General features: G+C 40.6%; 1 protein-coding gene across 3 annotated transcripts; it reads right to left on the bottom strand.

The window, feature by feature from the left end:
- Positions 1 to 715: 715 nt before the first annotated feature.
- On the bottom strand, positions 716 to 22594 carry PTGFR (prostaglandin F receptor). 3 transcript variants are annotated; one of them, XM_080406934.1, is made up of 3 exons: positions 22491 to 22594; positions 20589 to 21436; positions 716 to 2939 (listed from the first exon to the last, which is right to left on the bottom strand). In XM_080406934.1, exons 2-3 carry the CDS (start codon positions 21375 to 21377, stop codon positions 2634 to 2636), a joined length of 1095 nt encoding a protein of 364 aa, XP_080263060.1. In that variant the 5' UTR covers positions 21378 to 21436; positions 22491 to 22594; the 3' UTR covers positions 716 to 2633. The 3 variants fall into 3 exon arrangements, with proteins under 3 accessions (XP_080263060.1, XP_080263059.1, XP_080263061.1); XM_080406933.1 differs by lacking the exon at positions 22491 to 22594 and adding an exon at positions 22082 to 22477; XM_080406935.1 differs by lacking the exon at positions 22491 to 22594 and having other exon boundaries at positions 20910 to 22477.
- Between the last annotated feature and the right edge of the window lie 531 nt (positions 22595 to 23125).

Here is a 23125-nt window from a genome sequence, read left to right as displayed (position 1 = left end):
ATGACTGCTCACATCATTAGCCAACCCCTAAAAAGATCATCAGCCCATTGCTAAGCAGACTGCCCTTTTTTCCTTGCCTGGGCAATACTCAGATCCTAGTGTGAAGCTGTCCCATTTTTTATTATTATTATTATTATCATCTCATATTCCATAAAACCTATCATTTGCTAATCATACAACACAGCATGTTGCTGGCTCTCCTGTGAGATGAAACACAGTGATAATCAAGTCACTTTCAGCGGTAACAGATCCTTGGGTGACTATCCTGAGCTGCCTCTGCAGGCTACCACATCCCTAGACAAACCAAAACATTAACAGCAAAACTCACATTTTTTCCAGGATTCATAGTGTAGGTGAGACTAATCAGAGTCTGTGTAACATGTTGGCAGATATTTGGATAAAAACACTTTGATCCCAAACACCATCCTCCCCCAGTTCCACTTTTATTTACATTTTCTAAGCATGGATCATCAGGACTTGACCTTGTCTGCATTAGACCTCCGGCTGTACTGGGCTGCTCATGTGACAATGAAGTGCGCGAACACTGGCACCTCCTATCTGAATTCTCCCTGTCCTGCTCTCTGCCTTCACAACTGATAACACACGTGTGAATGGCAGTGGCTGGCTTGAGTCCAGCATGAGGTTTTTTGTCATAAGGGTTATTTTTAACAACTTCAAGTAGCTTTTGTTACAAAAAATATCATAGCACTCAAGATACAGTTTGATAACTTTAATAAGGCTTTGCAATTTACAGTCAATATGTATTAGTACACAAAATATAAGAAATCACATATACATATAAACTTCTGTTTGTTTGTTTTACAAGTCAACCAGTACGAACTACACAAGCTACATTTATTCACATAACAAAATAGAACATTGATGAGCTTCACTCACGATCAAATTTCTCAACAATTTACAGACAAATATTTTTGCAGCTGCAGAAACAACAATCTTCCATAAAGAATGAATAATTTATGTCAACAGATACACTGGCATTGTATTCCATGAAATGAAAGACCCAAACTGAGCACTGACTGAAAGCTTCCAGATTTCAGCAGAACCCACCTGAAGCAACAGTGCGGAGCTTATACCAGCCTCAACTCTGTCCACGGTTTATCAGCTTTCTGACTGAGAAAATAAATCACACACAGAAATTCTTTAGGGTAAATGAAGCCATTTCATTACATTACAGGGTTATTTAACCCATTTATTTTTCAACCTTTTTAAAACAAAAAGGAAATAGCTTTTAAAACAATAAAACCAAAGATTTAAACCTTTGGGGGTTTTATTTTCTGACTTAAACTATTCTCACATACAACGTGAACTTGCAGCTTGTGAATAGTTTTGGTCCCTCAGACTATCTTCTTGGTGAATCAGTTTTTAACTACTTTGACCAAATATACCAACAATTCACTAATGTAATTATTTGAAGTAGGTAAAAATAACATAGACATTTCTATCTTACAACGATCCCTCTGCTACAAAGTCTGTGATACCCTCCTTCTTGCTTCTGAACAGTATACAGTCACAAAAAACAAAGTTTCTTTTAGCAGCATTAAAGGGGCTCTGTAGAGTCCTGGAAAATTTCTGATACCATCAAATATACTGAATGTCCTCAGCTTTTCAGACACGGACCCTGCAAAAACCAAGGGGCAGTTTGCTTTCAGAAATAAAACCACACTGCCAGTGCAGCTCCCTGCAGAGATGCTCAGTTGGTCACACACATTTTTCATGAGACATGTATGACCTTTAACAAATGAAGCAGATGTACCCCATGAGCATTTCAGTATATGCATCAGTGGAATGATTCAGATTTCCTTCGATCTAGGGGCAAAAAAACCCCAAACTATTCCTCTTAGAGACTCACCACAGATTTATGCCTGTTAGCTGCAACAAAATTTGTTGAAAGGACTAGAAACTCACCAATAGATCTGAAAATGTAACCGAAAGCAAGCTGAATTGATCTGCTTCTGTGTTTTTACAGGAAACCTCATGTTTTGTCAGTGATTTGAAAGGAACACTTACACTGATGAAGTTTCAGCTCTCCCAAAAGTTCATGGAACAGTAAATGATTAAGAGGTCAAGTCAATGAACCAAGCAAACTGGATCACTTCATAAGCTGGGCACAAGCAAAATGTCTTTTATATACCCAATTGGAAAAATCAGTGCCTAGAAGCAAGGAATACCCTTATGGAAAGGATGGTGGACCTTATTCTAGGAAGCAGTGACTCTGCAAAGGATCTGGGGTTATCACTAGTACAGAAAATCTACCCCTTTTAAAAATCACCTTGGAGATCACTTTTGCACTTGTACGTGTTCTTAAGAAGCCTGCTAAGGTAAAGGATTTGGTGGGGACTATTACAAAGAACCCTGTTCACTTTATTACCTGGAAGGGAGAAATACAGGATGATTTATCATCATACTACCAGTTTTGGAAGGGATGTATTCCAAAGGCAATTAAAACATTCAAGTGCATCTTTTGGAGTAGCAATATCAAACTGGTAAGCAACAAGAACAAACCACTCACAATTTAAAACAAATGCCAAACCACTGAGCCTTGGAATTAATTTCAAGGTACTGCCTGTGTATGAGCGTTGCCTCCATCATCTCTTCATACACTGTGTTTAACTTTATTGCCCTGTAGAGCTGAGTGGCTGTAGGTTTATTTGTTTGGAACTTACTGGTGACTCAGATATTGCTGCAACCTTCAAAGAATTCTTGATGGAGCTGAGTTCCCACATGTGTAAGTTTACGATGTGCATGCCACAACATCCCCTTGTGATCTTGTACAGGTTTTTAAGTACAGCTTTCCGGAGAAGGATGTACACCCAGGGATCTAAAATCTGATTCCATGTTGCCATTCGGAGAGCAAAAAGTATTGTTTCACAGGTCTCCTTTGAACGACTCTCATTTATCCCAATTCTGGCCATTGTCAACTGAAAATGGAAGATTTTAAAATTATACATTGAAAAAATACACCAAGAGAGCATGTAAATGAGTGAAATCATTTCAACATTATCTCTAATCTCTATACCTTCACAGCATCAATGTATCCTAATTGAAAAGTAAATAATTTCAGGCATATAACATTTATAATCCTAGGAATCCTCTAAAGTGTTACATAGGACATACATGTGTCTCTGCTGAATTACTGAACAAGCAGAGGATGGCAACCAGGCAGAGAATAACCTCTGAAACCAGGGACTGATTTGAGCAAGGAATAAAAACTTACACAGAATTTGAGCTAATAAAACATGCCAAGACTGTTCCAGGGATGGATTCTTTCAAGGATAGAGGCCAGAACACTTTTATAAAAGGTATTTATTTTTTCACATTTTCCAAATTAAAGTCTGTATAACAAATACAGCACCTTGATTTCATCAAGAAGCTTCACATGTTTTAAGCTGCAACAGAACACAATTTATTGACACTAGAAGTTTAGAAGTTTCTAGGAAAATTTAAGCCATGATGACATAGGACACACAGATACCCTTCTTCTTGCCAGTGGAGCACAGAGAGTTTCATTCACCTTGGAGGTGCTACACATGGAGAGAACTCCACCAGCAACAACACTGCCAGAGCTATGGTTTCACATGGGTGGAGGCATTAGTCTTCCAGTCTAGCTCAGAGCAGGACTGCTTCTGGCAGAGGATACCCAAGAGCTACACAGCCCAGTAAGTTGTGGCAGCCCCCTGCCAGCTTTGCAGAGCTCCAACCTAGGCTCAGAAACACCAGCCCTAGTGAAACACACTGCTGGGGCTCCTGCCCTGCAGAGTGCTCCTTTACAGGCTTTCTGCCACTGATGTTTTGTAACCTGCGTTCCTGTGTGAAGAAAGCCTGACTTGGCAAAGCCAGGAATCTGCCAGAGGACAGTAAATTCTCTCTCTCTATTATTAATGTTACAAGTACATGAAGACTTTTTTGGTAGAAAGATGAAACACTGTAAGGCTTTCATTTCCAAAGCCTTTGAAGCAATACAGTTATTTAACTAGAAAACGGGATATTTTACAACTGATGCTATGAGCACACTGATTTATTGGGCAATGACCCTACCTCTCATTGCCCAATAAATCAGTGTACTCATAGCACCAGTTTGTCTGAGTGCAGAGGGTTGTATTTTCACAAAGATACATTGTCAAAAAATTATTATTTAGTTTAGGTAAAAACCTAAACTAAATAATAATAATGAATGAAGAGTGAAAACTACCACTCAAGATTCCAGAAAACCTATTTTACTCCTTTTAAAATGCTTCTCTGTATTCATAGGCCCTACCTATAGTTTGCAGGTCACCACATCTGAGTATAAACTTGAGTGGAACAGAGTGAATGCATAAAAGGAGACTCTACTGGCTTGATCAAGCATTTGATCACTTGATATGGGAGCAGCGAAGAGAGCCCCTAGGAACATTCCTAAGGATGCTGGTAAGACTGGCAGAAGCACAGCTGGGAACCGGTGCAAGGAGGAGGAATGTCTGAGCATGGAGCCAACACAAACACTTATAAGTCAGTTCCCTGAATCTGCTTTTCACCCTATAACCACTGGGCACATTCCTCTTCGACATCAGCAGCCCACCCAAACTTGGACAATTCCTTTGGGTCCTGCATGGGATGTTTTCTTAGGACAGTCTTATATTTCATTTATTAGAGGTCCAATACCACAAGCCAAATTCTGACCGATTAATCCTTACTCATGCAAGTAGGACCGAGCAGTAAATGACAGCACAACAGAGCTCACCGAGCAATGTCCTTTTCCAATATACTGTATGCTTGACCTCATACAGATATATAGCTTCCTAATCTGCTTCTTAATGTACTTCAAAATACTGTTCATTGTTCTTCTCTCCCACTCTGCAAAGTTAATAAATGCCAAATCCAATGCAACTTTGTGCCCAGAAGAGGAAGCAGGAGATGTTGTCTTCTAGGAAAAGTAGCTCCATCCAGATTTGTAAAACTGTTATTTTCTCACGTTACCTAGCAAACTTGTGCGAGTCCCTTCCATTTAGTAGTAATCACCTCTAAGTGAATCCATTTGTTTGCTGTTCAACTTGCTGGCTCAACATAAAGTACCTCTGATTTGATTATGGATTTCCATAAAGTAAATCAGGACAACAAAGAAATTTGATGCATAATTTTATGGATTCTGATACTTGGAGAAGCTGCAACTGGAACACTTAAGTTACCTCTTCTGAATACTAGATGCATAAAAAATAATATATCTGAACTCACAAGTAGCAAGTAGAGCTTATGTACATAGCTAAATGCTTAAGCAACTCAGCTGTGAATCCCTGTATTGGAAATAATGAAGATAAAATCTACATTATCTACAAATTTTGTTTCATAAAATGAGAATCTTCTAGACATATGACATATTACTTGGGAGTGTTATGCATAAATTAAAAAATGTTTCCTCTCTTGTGTCTCTAAAACCAACATAAAATGATATCTCAACTTTCTGAAGTTCTGAGTGGCTGAGATTTCTGAAGCTCAGTCCAACTCCAAGCACAAGCATTTTTATGCTAAAACACTTGTGGCAGAGCATTGGTAGTGACAGACATGTTACCTACCGTTGCATTGCCTCTCAGTATGAAGTGAGAGAGCTTCTCACTCCTCCAAAGAGCCTGCACTGTACTGGGAGCTCTTCCACGTCTGAGAAAACACGTAAGAAAACTGCACGTAACTGAAGCCAACTGCATACAAAGACAGGACAAAAAGTAGGCCATATCCTGGCTACTGGAGCCTTTCCAAAGTCATTTGATGATTTCTAGAACAAGACCCTAAATCCCAGCTGAAGAGGGGTAGAATGGAGTGAGACCAATATAAATTATTATTTCTATCACACTTTCATGGTCATTTTTTTTTATTTAATTAAATTCTTAAAATACTAATCAAAAGTCAGGTTGAAATCATATATGACAAAGAGGCCTAATATGCTACCAGCTGTTTAATAAGGGATTCTACTGAAGCAAAACATGCAGCTAGTCTGTATTTTCTGCCTAGGTGTGAGAAAGTCTTATCACTGAACTGGCACCAGCTCAGAAACTCCAGCCAGAGCTTACTGCAGCACTAAGCTGATTTCTGAGAGCAGGACTTCCTCTGCAGATGCAGAAAGGACACTTCTTTTCCTCTTATTTGACTAATACTGTTCAATAATTAGTTCAAAGTCAAGAAAGTAATTCAAAGACTGACTTTTCCTTCCTTGTAGGTCTATCAGATTAGTATGACGAAGGAATTCTGTCCTCTGTAGCCAGCAGTACGTGGGGAAGCAGGAAGAGGCAATAACATTGCCTCACTATCTAGTTGCTTTTGATCCCCACAACTGAATGTAATATTCATGCAGATTCAGCAATATGACTCAAAAATTAACCCCCAGCTGGTAAATAATAAACATAACTCATGACTAACATATTTAGAAGTGTAAAAATTAGGTAGCATTTTGCTGAGTTATACAATGTTTATGTGGACACAGTTGTACGTCTCCCTGGTTTGTAAAAAAATGGAAGTATCACATTACGTAACCAATACAATTCAAACTTTCTTTAGGAAAGTAATTAAAAAAACATAACTAAGTTACTTTTTAAACCAAGGCTTCCTTCTTCTGAGATAAAAAGTTATTCTGACTCATATTAGCCTTTGATAGTTTAAGGAAAGACCTGAGAATTCCCTGCCCCTAAGAATAAATACAGAGGAAACAACTCTGTGTCACATAAGGACTTGAACCAATACATAAAACTTCTCCATCCTTTTTATTCCATCAATTTTAGGCTTCCCTAAAACCAAAGCTCACTTCGCAACATCCAGAAAGTCTGACAGAAAAGTTTTAAAATAATTTTGAAATCGTCGACTTTACAATTCTGCATCTAGCTGATAGCTTCAGAGAATTGCCATTTCCCTTGGCGACAAAGCTCAGTGTAATGAACTGAAAAAAATTGCTCCAAAGCTTCACACCACTCTCCAAATATAAACAGCATGACTGTAATTTCCATTCCAATTGGATCTCAATTATATGAGAACAATTAATAAGCTAAATGGCAGTGCTGCTTGGTCACATTCCTGTTAGTACTCAAGGACAGCCAGTCAAAACAAGCAGCAGGCTTTACAGCTAGTTAGGAAATAAGACAAACTGTAATGCTACTTTGAAGCATTTCAGCTCACAGGCTTTAAATCTGGGTTCTATCCTTGACTTCAGGAAACTGGATAAAAACTAGTCACCAAGAGACTGATATGGAAAGCAGAGCAGACAAATATCAGAAATTCTCTTCCTCTGTAGCTCAGCCTTCAGGCTACACTTCACTGTGGGAACCTTGCAGACCCTCCCAAACCTCATCCTCTTCCTTTTGATTTCATTACAAGCAGTTCTGAGAACCTCCATTAATGGAAGAAAGTCCATGATTGCTTTGGTATTTGCAGAGTACTTCTATTCTGCCACTGATGCTTATGTCAAGTCCAGAGGTGCATATCCCCTTCTCCTAAACCACACAGGACTCAAGGTGGTATTCTACTGATTATGTCCCACTCCACGGAAATAAAAAATACATAATTATTTTGAATCTCCAGAAGGTTTTGGAACTTCCATTATACATCCTACAAAGAAGCTGCAGTCTGCTGTAGGCAAGAGCTGATAGAAGATGATACTTTGTAGTGCTCTATAAACAAAACTTTAAGAAAAAAGTCAACAAAAGAGAGGGAGAGAGAAATCAAAATACATCTTCAAATTTTATGTACCATTTTATATCTCCTAAGAACACATTAGAAAAGAAACACTGACAGCAAATAGCCTGTATCATTGCTATATAGATACTGCAGTATATAAACCAAGCATTCATTGCAACAAAGCTGAGCATGCTTCACTTAATTTTTTTATGTGGCTCTATGTAAGTCAATTTAAAAGCAAGGGCTTCCAAGAAAAATGTGCAGTGCACAGTGCACCACTTCTGCCATTAAAATGTTAGTACACACACTGTACTACTTATGCCACATAACGCTTTTTATGTTATAGATCTGCAACATGTTTTTCCCCCCTGTTTTCCTTTCCCTTTTTAAAAGAAAAACATGAACCATACCTTCAACTTTTATACACCAGATGATCATTTGGCCAAGCAAGTAAATTTTAACTGAGCATAGGGTTTTATAAAAAATGTGTATTTAAAAAGGAATTGGAGGAGACAAAATGCATTTCCTCCACATTAAAGTCCACAGAGTATTTCTAAGGGGATGCATAATACTTCCACGTGTGAAGTTTTGCAGATCAGCTAGACAAGTAGCAGCAAAATAAGGGAATCCTCTTTTCTCTCATGTATAATTCTGTGAAAAAAAAATAATGCCACTAAAAAGTAACAATGGATCCACTGGCTCACTATTCAGTTAGGGAGAAATCTGTGTCTACCTCCCAAAATCAAGTTCTAGTCCAAAAAAGGTACCAAAGGGTGGTAACTACTGCCTGCCATGATACGCATCCCTAAACATGCAAGTTTACTTACTACCCTGTTGAAAGCAGCTACTCTGAAAAAGACCTTTCCACTATCAGAGTTGCAGTCTGTCTTAGGAAACATAGAACCCAAATGAGAAACGGCTCCTTAAAATGAAACTGTATAAACCTTTCAGAGGTATTGTAAAGCTAAAGGCACTCAGAGCTCAGAGGTGTTCCCAAAGCACTACTGCTGTGATAATAGTCAAAAAGGTACAGACAAAACAGGAAAACACAACATTTTCCACAAAGCAAAGAAGAACAGTTTCCAGTATTCCATTCTCAGAAATAGCTAATTTTGTGACCAGGCAATTTCTTGCCAGCTGATGATGCTGTTTCATGAACATGGTACCATTCAGGGCACCTGCCTTTCCTGAGGTTGGCAAGATCAAAGCTGTGAAACAGTATGTCCCAGTACCCTTCCGAATTGGTAGGGCAGATGTCACACCAACTGAATGCCAAAGAAAGGAGTGCAGCGTAGCAGCAAATATACGTCACTGCAGTCATGACATCAAATTAAGGCTCTGTGGGTTTTTGGCACTCACAGCTCAGCTCTGTCTGACCTCACCACATGATCCCTCCTCGCTGGGGCTGTTCAGTTCTTCTGAGCTTCCCTCACTCCTCGTGCAGGCTCAGGTCTGCAGAGGACTCAGTCTATTGCACTCCATTACCGTGCCATCAGAGTCAACTGTGACGTTTTCACCATCTGTGTTTTTACAGCTTTATGCAAAATATTTACGGATGGCAACACACTTTCTAAACAAACATTTGGAAATGTCATTTGAAATGAGGCTTTAATGTATGCAAGAATTTGTCAAAATTACGGAAAAAAAATGTAAAGTGCCACAACATTATGCTATTTATATTTTATTAACTGCCTTTGGCATTATCATGCTTTATATAAGGCAGCAAAGCAATTATGAAGTAAGCCTCATAAACAGAAGGATTTTTTTGTGCACATAAACTCACAAATATTAACTGAAAGTGAAGTTTTATTTTCCGTGAGCTTTCCCCTTAGATGTTACCTATTTGCATCTCCTTTGCAGTAACATAAATTCAGGTTGGGCTTGAATGAAGCATTCCAGGTCACCTCTGTTTCACTGACTGAATCCTGGTATTTCTATCTTGGATTGACAAGTCTTTTTTTGCTCTTTCCTTTCCTCCCCCTCAAAATTAGAAATAATTTGTTTCAACTAGCTGGCAATGTAATTACTCTCACAGGTTAATTAACTCATTTGAAAGGAAAGCAGAACGGATATGGACAGAGAAGATTTTAGCATTGAAAACAGTAGATGACTCACTTCATAATGAAAAGACATAGTATCCATACCAAAGTCAAATAAACAACCTGTTTCCTGAGCTACGTGTTTTAAAGTTAGAAGAAAGTCTGCTTCCATGGACCGAGGAATGTATTGCTACCTAACAACAAAGCCTGTAAAAAAAACTCCTGCCCCCCAAAAATAATTTTACAGATAAAATTAAATTATTCTTTACTCAGCAATGCTGAGATAAACTTTACAGGACAACTGCTAGACTTCTTCGGACCAGAAAACCATAGAGGATTTCTAATAGTGCATAACAAGAACCATCCTGAGAAACACAAACACATCAAGTAAGTATTTAGAAATGTAAGTACTATATGTATGCAGGATCCATTTAATCTCTTCCATTAGGGTCAGTTGGGTAAAGCTTCAAAACCTGGAAATGGCCTATTTACTTCTCTTATTGCTTTGCTTTTTCAGGTTTTCACCCTCATCTGGAAAACAATTACATTTTTATTGGTTAAATAAATGTTCTCATTGATTTAGGAGGAACAGAACTTCTCTCACTAACACCCTACAAATACCAAAGAAAGAATCACAAACACATAATATCGGGGAAGAAGAGAAATGTCTGAGGAAAATGGTGCTGCAAAGGTCCATAATTACAGAATGAATTCAGCATTTACTGTTATGCATAGGATCAAATCAAAAGCTTAGATGTGAACTGTCTTTCCAAACATCACCACGTTCATGCTGCTTCATTACTAAAGTCATCCTCCACTGTATTTACATGTCCGAGGAGAGATAGAATATAGATTCAGCAACCAGAGGCAAATCTTCCACTTAATCTTTGACAGCAAGAAAATGCTCTTCTACAGGGCATGCAGGATCTGTCAGTTCTTACCTGGCCATTTTTTTAATTCTCAGATTTTTCACTTCTGTCTAAGAATCCAAGAATTAGGCTGAATTCTCTAATGGTTCCTTGGACAGGTCACTCCCTGATTTCAGAGGAATGGCACATACATGCAGGGTTTCAGGGCAAATACCACCAAATCCAGAGATATCCATACAAGATATCATAACAAGCGTTAAAAGAAGGGAGGAAAATTTCACAGAGAGTCAGTCATGATATACAGTTGCCTTTTCACCTCTTCTAGAATTCAGGAAAGCAGATGGCTTTGATGTGTGACCAAGTCTGCAAGACCTCAACTAACAACAGGCCTAAAAAAAAGTAAGGAGCCTACTCTACTGTCTATCAATGGAGTCAGACCTTCAGTTTAATTATCTGAGAAATCATTGTGTTTATTACTTGGGTGTAGGGGAAAATAAGGAGGAGGGGAAAATATATATTCATTTGTAGTTATATTTTACATATGTTTACTATGTACAGAACACAGACACTAGAGGGAAATACATCTTTTTAAAGATAGATTGGAGTCACAGTCACCTAATGACTTCGTGCTATCTGATTTGCAGTATTTATAATCTGGCTGAGGCAAAGAAAGATGTGATGTGTTCCTTTACAAAAAAAGCAAGTCACCTTTATTTTATATATCGTTCTGGAGAAATACCAAGGCTAATGAGTTAGCAATGTATTTACCAAGCTGGAATATATAATTTGCAATCACTTTTTTCTTTAATGTTGGCAAATGAATTAAAATGGATGGCTGTGCACCTGGATCACTTTTTAGGTGGAGGAGGGAAGAGAAAAATAAATCTCCCTTTAAGAGTGATGTATTTCTCAAATTCTGCAAATGCAGGGTCCTGGTAAAAAGTGTATTCAATTTTATTTCCAACTCACTAATGAACTGTAATTCCTAAACCAAATCGCTACCACTTACATGGATCATCTTCTTCCTGCATCACCTTGTTTTAACACCTTTCCATGCAGTGAGGCTGACGGGAACACAGCTGGCCAGATCCTCCAGCCAGCACAAGTCTTCCTCCCCCATGTCGTGATGTTGGCCATAACATGGGTGACAAGGTTGCTCATGAGCAGACTCACTACATCCTTTACATCCTCCCTCACTCCCATAACTTCGGGGTGGCTGTGCAGCCCATGCCCAGCTTACGCTGGGTTCAAGCCACCTGAGGCAGCTGGCAGCACACAGGTCCAGGACAGCAAGTAGGGGACCAGCCGGAGATCAGTCGTTAACTTCTGCTTCTCCCATGACAAAGTAATCTTTGGTTTCTGTGAGTTTAGTATTGACGTTTAGTTGCCTTTAAAATGTCAGTTCATGACATCCCTTACACAAAGACTCATTTTCAGCCTTCTTTGGGAAATCATGCAGAAATGCAACTCCAAAGCCATTCAAACCCTCCCTTCCACACATGTCCCCAAATGTCTTCACAGAACTTATTAAAAAGAGGAGCTTAGAGCAAGCTTACGAGCTCCTCTCCACTCCCTTCTCTCTCTGGAATAGGTAAGAGCTATCCTTCAGCAAGAGACAGTATATTCTTATAACGCGGCTCTGGTTCATTCAGCTACTCAGCTATTTCATCTCATCCAACACGAGAATGGATCCGAGGAATGAGTGGCAGTTACTAAAACTTTACTGTAACTCCTGGTGTAAAACCTTTCTATTTCTAAAAGCACATTCTCAGAACCCACAACGGGCTCATACTCCTGTTCTGCTGGGCACTGCACATGCACACAGCAAACAGGCACCTTTCTTCCTCAGGGAGCTTGTAACCCGAATTGCAATTGAGCAATTTCTGAACACTTTAATCTAACGTTTAAAATGTAAAATTTAAGCCTTAAAAGCACATGAAATAAGAATTATTGCTCTGTTTTAAATCTAAACAGCATTTTTCCCCAGAAGAGGAACCCAATATTGCACTCTTTCAGACATGAACTGATCCTACACTACTACTGAGACACGTAACTTCTACTAGAAAGCATTTACAATCACCATGCAAAACTTAAGATTGTAAATCAACACTATAATAAATATCTCACAGGACATATGAATGTATATCACACCCTGATGTCTGTCATGTTAAACCTGGTGAGGATGAAGAACTTCTTAAGAGCTATTCCAAGTGAAACTTGGTTTTCAGCAACAAGTTTACTATTTAAAGTCTTTAGATAGTCAGGAAAGAGAGCTTTCCTAAAATAACCATCCAAAAATGGCTATGCCATGTATGACACTTTCCAGAAATGGTTATGCAGTGTACGATATTTTCAAGCAAGAAAGGCCTGAATAAGTGTAATATCTAAGCAACTGGAAAAATTCTCTTCTATCAAACAAAACTGGAATACATGTCAAATTGAATTACTTTTCAATATCAGGCACAAAATCCAAAAACTTTATCAATTGAATAAATAAGGGGAGGTTATGAATGGCAAATTTACTAGGCTGAAGTTTTCAGAACTTGTTTTTTTGAGATAGCAACTTCAAAATTGAAATCAAAATTTTCTATGAAAGTCGCTGACATCTATTTGGAACAAAATATTGTGTTTCAATTTATAGATATTTATGGTAATGTACATTTTTAAAATATATTAATAGTTATTAAGAATAATTATTATATTAATATATTATCAGTTTTGTGTGGTATCTATCATTAATGTATTGATATTATAAATATATTAGCATATTAATATATACTACTTATTATTATAGTTAATTATAATAAGCAGTAAGCAATTTTAAAAGAAAAACAGGATGACATTGTATTGAAAATTTCCTCACTTGACTGGAAACCTGCCTTCCCTACTTTTACTCTCCAAAACAAACCAATCTCATTGCATTCTGATGGCACTGCATTTTCAGAAAAAGGCTTTACGTAAGTTTTTCCAAACAGTACAAGTAAATATAGATAACAAAAACTATAATTATGCTTCTCCAAAAGCCTCCAGTAAAGGACAATCTGTCAATCTCAGCTCTTCTTCCTTCCCTGGTTCACATTGTTACTGCAGGGAAATATGCTGACCACTGTTCATTTCTTCTCCAGAACTTCTTTCTTGCTGAGGGACTACCTCAGCTGCTCAGCTCCCTGACTTCTGTGAGAGGGTGGTAAACACTTAAATTACAAATACAGCCACAATCAACAGTGTTTCTAAGCGCTCTATGATAAACTACACCCTGGCCCACACTTAAAAACATTTTTTTAAAATGATTCATATTTCTCAGAAAGGCTAAGGCCTGTAAGATCTCCACAAACTGTAAAAGATGAAAACAGGAACAGACCAATTCTGAACATTGAAACAGTACCTTTGAAATTCAGTATCATTTTAGGTTGGTATACTCTACAGGGAAGCTCATTCCATTTCCCATCTAACCCAGCAGAAATTTGCCACCTGTGCCTCTTAAGAATCCAAAAGAAAAGAAAGATGTCTACAACCAATACTAAAAAAAAAAAAAAAAAAAAAAAAGGCATGAACATCTTACCCTTATTCCTTACCCTTATTCCACAGGAAACTAGGCTAAAAAGACACTGCTGTCTTGAGACTAACAAAAACTTCAGACAAAATGAGTGTTCTCTTTCCTCTTAATCCCTAAAATCAGCTGTTGATTCCAAAATATCTTTTGGGCCATAATATTAGGAACAACACTAACGCTTCAGCAATTTAACCTTGAAGATCAGAAGCTCATTCAGAGGAACCCAAGCAACAACAATAATTGCATTTGCACAGTGCTAACAGATATATTGAGGAACTCGGCACACAGCTAAAAGGCCATGATACAACGGAAAGGGCGAGCCCTTTTTGTAGTGTAGCTTTAAAGACAAGTCAACCCATAGGAGGTGTTTTTTTTCTCTTTCCAGAGGAACTCAGGGAGCATTTTATTCTGTCAAACAGCCACTCCTGATCTGACCCTTGCCAGGCCTCGCTGTGTCAGAAGAGAAATCACCACCCGCAGTCAACAACAACTGTTATGGCATTGACACCTCAGACCAGAGACAGAGATATCTATGTGACAGCCTTTCCACTAGCAAAAAGCTTTTTCCTTTCCCTGTAAAACTGGTTCCTTTATTAACACCTGGCAGAAGTGGGCTCCTGAGAGGGGTTTGCATCCACCTGGCCCGAGAGGCAGTGGCAGCATGCCGTGGGTGCCGCCGGGGGCCCTGAAGCAGACTGCCTCCCCCAGGCCCCACCACCCAGGCCCAGCTCAAACCTTGTCTTTACGTGTCAACAGACAACCCTTCTAGCGAAACAAGGCAGGAATCCAATGACCAAAGCCAGCACAAGCATAGTGATTATCCTTGATTATCTTTAAAATCTGCATCTTGAAAGACAGTGCGTTTTTCCCTCGTGCAAGTAACTTTTCCAACAGCACTGAAAGCTGCAAGGTTAGCTAAACGTGTTTATAAGAGTATCTCTTTCAGGCTTTGGAAACAGATGACTGAAAATTGAAAGCCTGCTTTATACTTTTTCAAAAGGAAAGATCACTCTCGCTGTTGACAGTGCCTACGCAGGCACAACATGCTGCGGAGCTCACGGAGGCCACAGCTGTGGCCAGCACTGTAGTTTGCGGGTGTGAGAGAACAGGCTCTGCCCGACAGCCACCCCTGACAGACACGGCCACCACGGCCTCACCGGGAAAGCGTGGACCTGCGTCTCAGGATGTCTGGGGCCTGTTTCTTCTCAGCTGTGTTTTCTGGTTATGAAATCACCAGTCACGAGAGCACAAGAGAAGGGACAAATCTGTAAGTAGCTATTGAGTTGCAGGGACAATACAGCCAGCAGTATTTGAAGGCATACAAACAGCACTAATAAAGCAACAAGCTCATATACATGATTCTCGTTGCACATATAAGATAGTATAACAGAAATTTAAGCTGCCAGCTAATTAAAGAATACAGACAACAGGAACAGAGGGAGATGCTTCAAGGGTAACATGAGTATGAACACCTGGCAAGGTGTCACTGCGCATGTATGTACATAACTACATATACAAAACCACTAAAATGAGATGCATAGAGGATTGCCTTGCACAGCAAAATACCTTATGTTGTATGCGACTACATGGCCTAGAATTTTGTTTAGTGTAAAACCCACAACCCACTGACCTCGTTCAGCATAGCCTTTGGAAACAGATGACTGAAAATTGAATTGTGAGCCTGTCTCAGCACCTGCATACCTGGTGGAGCAACCAGGGCGGGCTGGGCTAAGGCTATTCCACCGAGAGCCTCCCTGATAGTGCACTGCTGCTCCCCTCACCTCCTCCGGCAGCATATTCACTGAAAGGACCACTCAGACCAGCTCCAGCAGCTTCTAGGTTGCATTGATTCAGCAAACGGTAAGCTAAATGCTGCCCTGGGTGCACGAAAACCAACCATCAAGCCTCACTGCATGAGATAATCTGAGGACAAGAACAAGTCAGAGCGAGTTCAGAGAGACACAATTAGCATAACAAATTGGAACAGGAAGAAGTGACATGAGAAAAGACTGCTAGAAATTAATCTAGCCAGTAAAAAGGCAACTGAATAAGAGCTGATTTAATGACATGAAATAAACAGCTGAGATCTTTCAGGAGTGGCTATTTTCTGCAGTAGAGGGGAGGTAAAACTGGAAGGAAAGTAATCAGATAACTGCATGGAAAAAGATCTTAACAAGAATAATTTGAATGTAAAAATATTTTTCTCAGGCTAAGACTGTATTCCACAAATGAAAAAGATTAGATGTTTCTTCATATCATAATTTGTTCCCATAGATAAATTCACTCTGAAATAAACCCCTCCTGTCCATAACTACCAGGAGTTCACTTTGCTACTCCAAAAACAAACTAAAATATGTTTATCGCTTGAGCCCTGCAGAATTTGACATACTGAAGTCAGAACCCACTCATACGAACAAAGTTCCAAAACCATGCCATTTCATGACAGGCCAGATGCCAAGTCACAGCCAAAAACCAGCTTTATATAACAATCTTATTTCTTCAGACATGCTTGTCACAAAATGCTCCAGCCCAATTATTTGCTTTGGGAATTCAACCCTTAGGGACCAAATTTATCCAACAAAACTTGCATATCCCTAGCAAAGAGCTAAGTCTCCAGCAAGGATGAAAAAAGATGACTTGATGTTACTATCTTCAGAACGTATTTTCCTGGAATTACCCATCACAAAGCAAAATTATTTGGACTGCCAGAACAAATGTGCCCCTGCAAATCATTGACTACACAGATTACTGGAAAACCCATTAATTTCACTTGTTGCTTTTTTTGCAGATTCCCTCCTCTCAGCTCCTCAAAAGGAGATAAATGTTCCCCCATAAGGGAAGATGCAGGGATCACCCCTCATTCTGGCAATTTATTAAGGAAAGATACTCACACAATGGCAGAAAATTTGAAAAAGCTGTTCATTTCTGACAAAGAGATGAAATGGAGCTTCAGGAAAGAAATCAGAAGGAAGAAAAGAAATCAGAAGGAAGGAAAGAAATCAGAAGGAAGGAAAGAAATCAGAAGGAAGGAAAGAAATCAGAAGGAAGGAAAGAAATCAGAAGGAAGTTCCTGTCCAACAGCCCCAGGCAGAGCTCCACATGAGCCAGGCATGGGCTCTGCTTCTGAAAAAAATCCAGGAGTCTTAAAATAGAGGTGGTGATGGATTATAATATTATATATTATTATATGTAATATTAAATGTTAGATATATATATATACATTTACACACATATATAAAGGCACCAAAACAAGTTCACTACCACTGAGCAGGTGCAGAAGTCAAGTTCAGTTCCACACTAGACACCATAAAGGACGACCCAGGGTCTTGTGCCTCTAATGTCATCTAAAGGGGATTTTGCACAGGACAGTGACTGAATATAACTCCACTTGGAAAAAAACCAGAAATAAGTAAAACTTAATAGTGAAGTAAATCTGCGGTTGGATTACAGTATTGGGTAGACTTGATTTTGGTAGCCATGTATATATGACAACTGAGGTAACACAAGACTAGATTAAAAAACATAAGAAAAATAAAGAAAGTAATCCCCCCATCAGATGGAGAAACACAGCAAATAAATCCAAACTCTTGTATCTGCAAACCACATGTGGCATAAATGGCATCGCTTTCCTCTGCTTTCTTTTGCAAAGGTTTGTTTGGTTTCTAATTAGTTTGGTTTATATCAAGGCAATTCCCTCTTGCATAACATTTTGGTTTGTGTACTCTTTGGGACAGAGAACATGGGTGAAACTCACAATTCAAAGACAGACACTGACTTCTAGTTTTAGCTTTGCGACAAAATTAAACAAGCACATGATTGCAAAACAACCATGTATTTAGCTACTTTGCCAAATAATTTCACCTATGAACATCTGCTCGCATATTTCAGGAAATACTTATTTTGGTGTTTTGGTGTATGCTGATATGTTATAGAATGTAAACGATTCGTTCCACAAATTAAAAGCCCTGAGCTTTCAGCTAAATTGGACAAGTAGATTTGGATTGGCACCTCGTTATAAATCATACACCTTGATAAACTCTGGATGTCTTTACTGTAACAGTCTAGCAGTATGTTCCTCACAAAGCTTTATTCCACTGCATCTGCATGCTTCACAGCAGTCCAACAAAGCTTGCTAAACTAACACTGCACTCATAATTCTGTTTGTATCGAGTGAACAGATGTGATCAAAACAAAGATTGGGTAACTCAGAGAATTACCTTTGATGTAAACTCTATGATCCTAATAGCTAAGAAAGGTAATACTAATATCTACCAAGGACCCCATCCTACTGCATTTCCCAGACTATCAAACTCTCTGGCTAAAGGACTAATTGTTCACTTCCTTGAAACAATGTTTCAAGAACTAAATCCTACCTTACACTAAACTTTTTTTTTTTTAACTTCTTGTTTATAATATAAATTTATCCGTATTGCAGAACTATTTTCCATACTGCCAGGCTAATTTTGGTGATAGCTTGGCTCATGTAATTTCAGAAGAGATCCATAAGTTAAATGTCCTAAGCCCAGAACACACAGAGAGCACAGGCAGATTTGCCACCCAATGAATCAGAATTGTTTGTGTATCACCTTCCTCTGCAACACAGTCCCAAAAACTGTCAAGTACAAAATTAAGCAAGAATTCACTGGTTTGTATCACCAGCTGATGAAGATGCCAAACGCTGAAAAGGCTCTGAAAAAAAAAATTTGCTGCTGGAATAATAATTTATCATCAATTACAACTTAGATGAAGTTAAATACAAAAGTAGCACTCTGGTTTCATTAAAGATTGTCAATTTTTAAGATTACGTTCTCATAATTAATAAAAATTGAAAGGCACAACAAAACTACCAACACTGAAAACAGTTGCAGTTGCAATTTTGTGTTCCTTTGTATGTTGAATATATGAAGTGTCTTTCGAATTAAAAAAGTCTATAGCTATTTTTAACACTTAAAGGCTTTTTAAAAATCAGATTAATTCCAACCTTTAAGGACAGTTGTTTTATCTGAAAATAAATGTCAGCATAGGACAACATACTGTTTTTCATTAAAAGCAAAACCATCATTTGAGTGGCTTTTCTTGAAAACCATTTCGTGGCTTGCCCCAGACAACTTTCAGGAGGTGTCTGAAAGCAACTGGAAGTTGACTACGGAAGCTTGCTATATTGTTCTGATGACTTTGTTTATGCTCTGTGCACTACAGCCGTGACACTTGACAAAAGCCAACATGAATTTACGCTATGCTGCAGAGCAAGCCTAGAAAAATTCTCTGCGTGTTGAACAAAAGTGCAAGATGTTTTGTGCATTTCAGTGATGGAGAGATTTATATCCAGACTCTCTCCTTGAAGTCTGCGATACTAGATTAATTACATGCTACCTGCCAGATACATCCAACGCTACAGCTAGGCAAATATTAGTATCTAATGTAGAACTACTTCAGGTAACTCCATAGTATACCATAGGCAGTGAGTTGATGAGCTATAGCTGGATTTGAATCAGATCTCAGATTTAAACTTCTATATTTGCAAGCCTAAACCAAAATTGCTCCTCATTCATATCAGTGAAAAACTACAGGACCTTGTTTCTAGGAAACAAATTAAGATTTCATATTACTTGTGACTTAAGCTCTCTCACCCTAGTAAAAAAATAAATTTTCTTCAGTAAGGTTTATTACAGTAAAAAGAGTCACAGCATCCGCTTTATAATGCCATCATACAACAGGAGCCGTCAAATTCTTTTCCATATCACAATCCCGCTTCCTTTGACACTGCCCACTGCCAGAGCACACACCAACATGAGCTACACTTACCGCTTTGGAAGTCACAGCGGTTTCCAGCAGGCAGCCCTAAGTTACAGCTGGCACAGCTGAGAAAGGGAGCCGATTGCACAGGGCAGCTTTGCTAGTCATCTGTCCAGATTACAAACCCAGCTTGTCTAGGTCTAAACCAAATTTTTATTTTAATCCACTGCCGACCACTGTTTTTTAACACAAGGATTTTTATGTTCCTAACTGTCACCTTAAGTAACACAGTTCACAAGCAGCAGTAAACTGTAATAAATAACAAGAAACAAACTACCATAAATGAAAAATTGTATGAACCACAGTACAGACTAAACAGACTTGCCCCTCCGAGATTTCACTGAATTTTTGGACAAGCTCAGTATTTGCTCTGATTCACTCTAGCCACCATTCTGCTACCAGTGTCTGCTTCACATCATGGGAAATACAGTCCTCACAGTCCCTATATCTTTAGCTTACTCAATGTCTTTTGCTTAGGCTCAGAAATAGAGAATAATTACCATTTTTGTTACAGATGCATAGGTACATACATTATGGGCTTTATGCTGTGAAATTAGTACACTGAAGAGTGGATACAGCTGTTATAACAACTAAAGCACCTTAAAACCTGGAGATAAAAAAGTATAACTTTTATACAGTGATGTGCATTAAAAATTGGCAAACACGTTAGGCTCTTACCAGGAATGGACTCCAGCAAATGCAAGAAACACACATTATAGCCAAGAGCTGAATGATCATTTCAAAATGATGAGATCTGCCTTGTCTTTGTTGACTTTTAAATTTGACTCTTAAGAGCGTAATTCCTGTGACAGCATTGCACAAGAATGAAATAGCAAGGGCCAGTAACCCAAGGCAAGAAAAAAGTAAGAGATAAAATCTGTCTTCCCAGTCCTCAACATGTTCTGTTTTATAGAAGCACCAGGTCCTTGATGCTTGAATTTGATAGGCTCTAAACCTAAGAACAGGCAGCAAAGCTATAAGAACAGCAAACAGACATACCATAGTCAACATCATTTTCACATGTTTAGAAGTCATTTTTGTAGAGTGAAATATTGGCTTAGTGACTCCAATGCAGCGTTCAACAGCCATCACGCTGCCCAGGAAGAGTGGGCACAAACCAAAGAAAACCATGCAGATGCCAAAAACACTGCAAAGAATGTTGGACTGGTTAAATCGAATCCAGTCTTTGTCCGATGCATACACAAACACTGCAATGGCTCCATTGATGAGGTGGCCGAAGAGATCTGTGACAACCAAACCACTAGCAAGAAGCAAAAAGGAGGCTTTTGATTTCTGCCTAAATCTCTGATACGCCTTCAGGAGAATCACTATTGCAAGACTGTTGGACAAAATTCCCACTGTCATGAAGATTATTGAAAAGAAAACCGAAATCTTCTTCTCCGTGTGGCAGGTAGTGTTTTTCAAGATTTCAAATCCAGCCAGCCCCGGTGATTTTGAACTGTTCATGGTTAGGAAAGGAGAGGCAGCCCTCAAAACATTTCATCAGTCTTGCAATCAAAAGGCATCTGCAGTATTAAAAACACACATACACACACTGTAAAAGGCATACAACTGTTCAAATGACATTTGAAGCAGAAATTCCATAATATTAGTCTGTGGCACAAATCTAATTTTCCGGTTTTCTGAGTGATATGATATGGCATCATATTTTAAGTGCATCAGTCACAGGATAAAACAATTATCCGCATGCATTATACAGTGCAGATACAGCATACAGCATCTTTATAATCTCTGCACACGTAAGATATACGAAATAACGCATAAAATATATAACGCTCACGTACATACCATCAGAGAAACCATACAAAACACTCCAATGGTTAAACTATGTATGTAATCAAATGTTTTTGCAACATGCTCCTAGAATGAAAGTATTTATCAGCCCAGCCACAGGCAAAAGTCAAATACTCAAGCTGGAATATTTTGAGAGGATAATTACACTCCACCTCCCCTCCCGCTGTTAAGCGTTATTTTCAAAACAATGTCCTAACATCTTCCAAGTAATTCTCCTCTCACAACTCAATGTTTTAAAGCTTTAACCTAACCAGCACTGAAGCCTCCAGCTCCCCAGCTCCCTCACTGAAGCACAAACTCGTATTCAGACACTCCCTTGCCCCGAAGCCCACCCCGCCAGCGGCTCCACGCGTTACCCCCGACTCTGCTCCCGGGACATTCCTGCCGGCAAAACTTCGCGAGCAGCGAAAGGCGCCGGCGGCCGCGGCGCACGCTACACCGCGGCGCTCCGGTCCTTGCGTTACTGAGCCAGAGCCGAAACCGGGCACGCCGGGGCCAGGGCTCTCCCCGCCGCTCAGGACCGCTAACAGGGAGCGCCGGGAGCGCACTGCCGCCCGACGGCGTCCCCGCTCCGAGACCGGGCCAGCGCGCCCGCACGTGGGCAGCGCCCCGCAGCCCCCGGTGCCGCCGGCAGCGCCCTTATGTGCGCGTGGTGCCGCCGCCGGGGGCGGGGCAAGCCCGCCGCGCCGGGCACAAGTGCCACCCGCCGCCGGTAGCGGCCCCGGCCCGCCCGGCATCCCTGTGCCGTCGCGCCCCGCTCCTTACCGGCCTCGGTGCCGGCCACCGCCGCCCACCTCCGCCTCGCTCCGTGGCGCCGGGATGAGGCGCGGCGGCGCAGCGCGGTGCCCCGCTGCCCGCCACCGCCGCCCGCCCAGAGCCGCCCGCCTCCCGACCGCCCTCCGCCTTCCCGACCGCCCTCCCTCGCCGACCGCCACCCCCGGCCCGGGCCCGGCCACCCCACGGCCCCGTCTGCCCGGGAGCGCCGCGCCGTGCCGTGCCGTCGCGGCGCGGGGGTGGCTGCTGACCCCCGGTGGGGGACGGGGCGGGTGCGCCCGGGCTGCGGTACCTGCGCCCCCAGCGCCCCCAGCCCCAGCGCCCCTTCGCCCGGCCCTTCTGGAGGGGGCTGCGGGCAGCACCGGGGGTGCCCCCGAGCTCGGGCCGCCCCCGCCGCAGGAGCTCGTCCTTCGCACACCGGCGTGGAGCCTCCTGCCGTGCCGTGCCGGGGCGCCAGGCTGCGGTGTCACTTCACAGCCCCAGGCGACAGCGGCACCCCAGCCAGGCAGGGTGAGCTCACGCCCACGGTGCTGCAGCCACAGCAGCAGCAAGTCACAGGGCAACCAAGAGCCCACACCTGTCCTCAGGTGCAGGCAACCAAGAGCCCCGTCCCCTCTGCCCAGCCA

Source organism: Falco punctatus, assembly GCF_963210335.1.
Source record: "Falco punctatus genome assembly, chromosome: 11".
Taxonomy (NCBI): domain Eukaryota; kingdom Metazoa; phylum Chordata; class Aves; order Falconiformes; family Falconidae; genus Falco; species Falco punctatus.
This window is presented reverse-complemented; position numbering and strand designations above follow the sequence as displayed.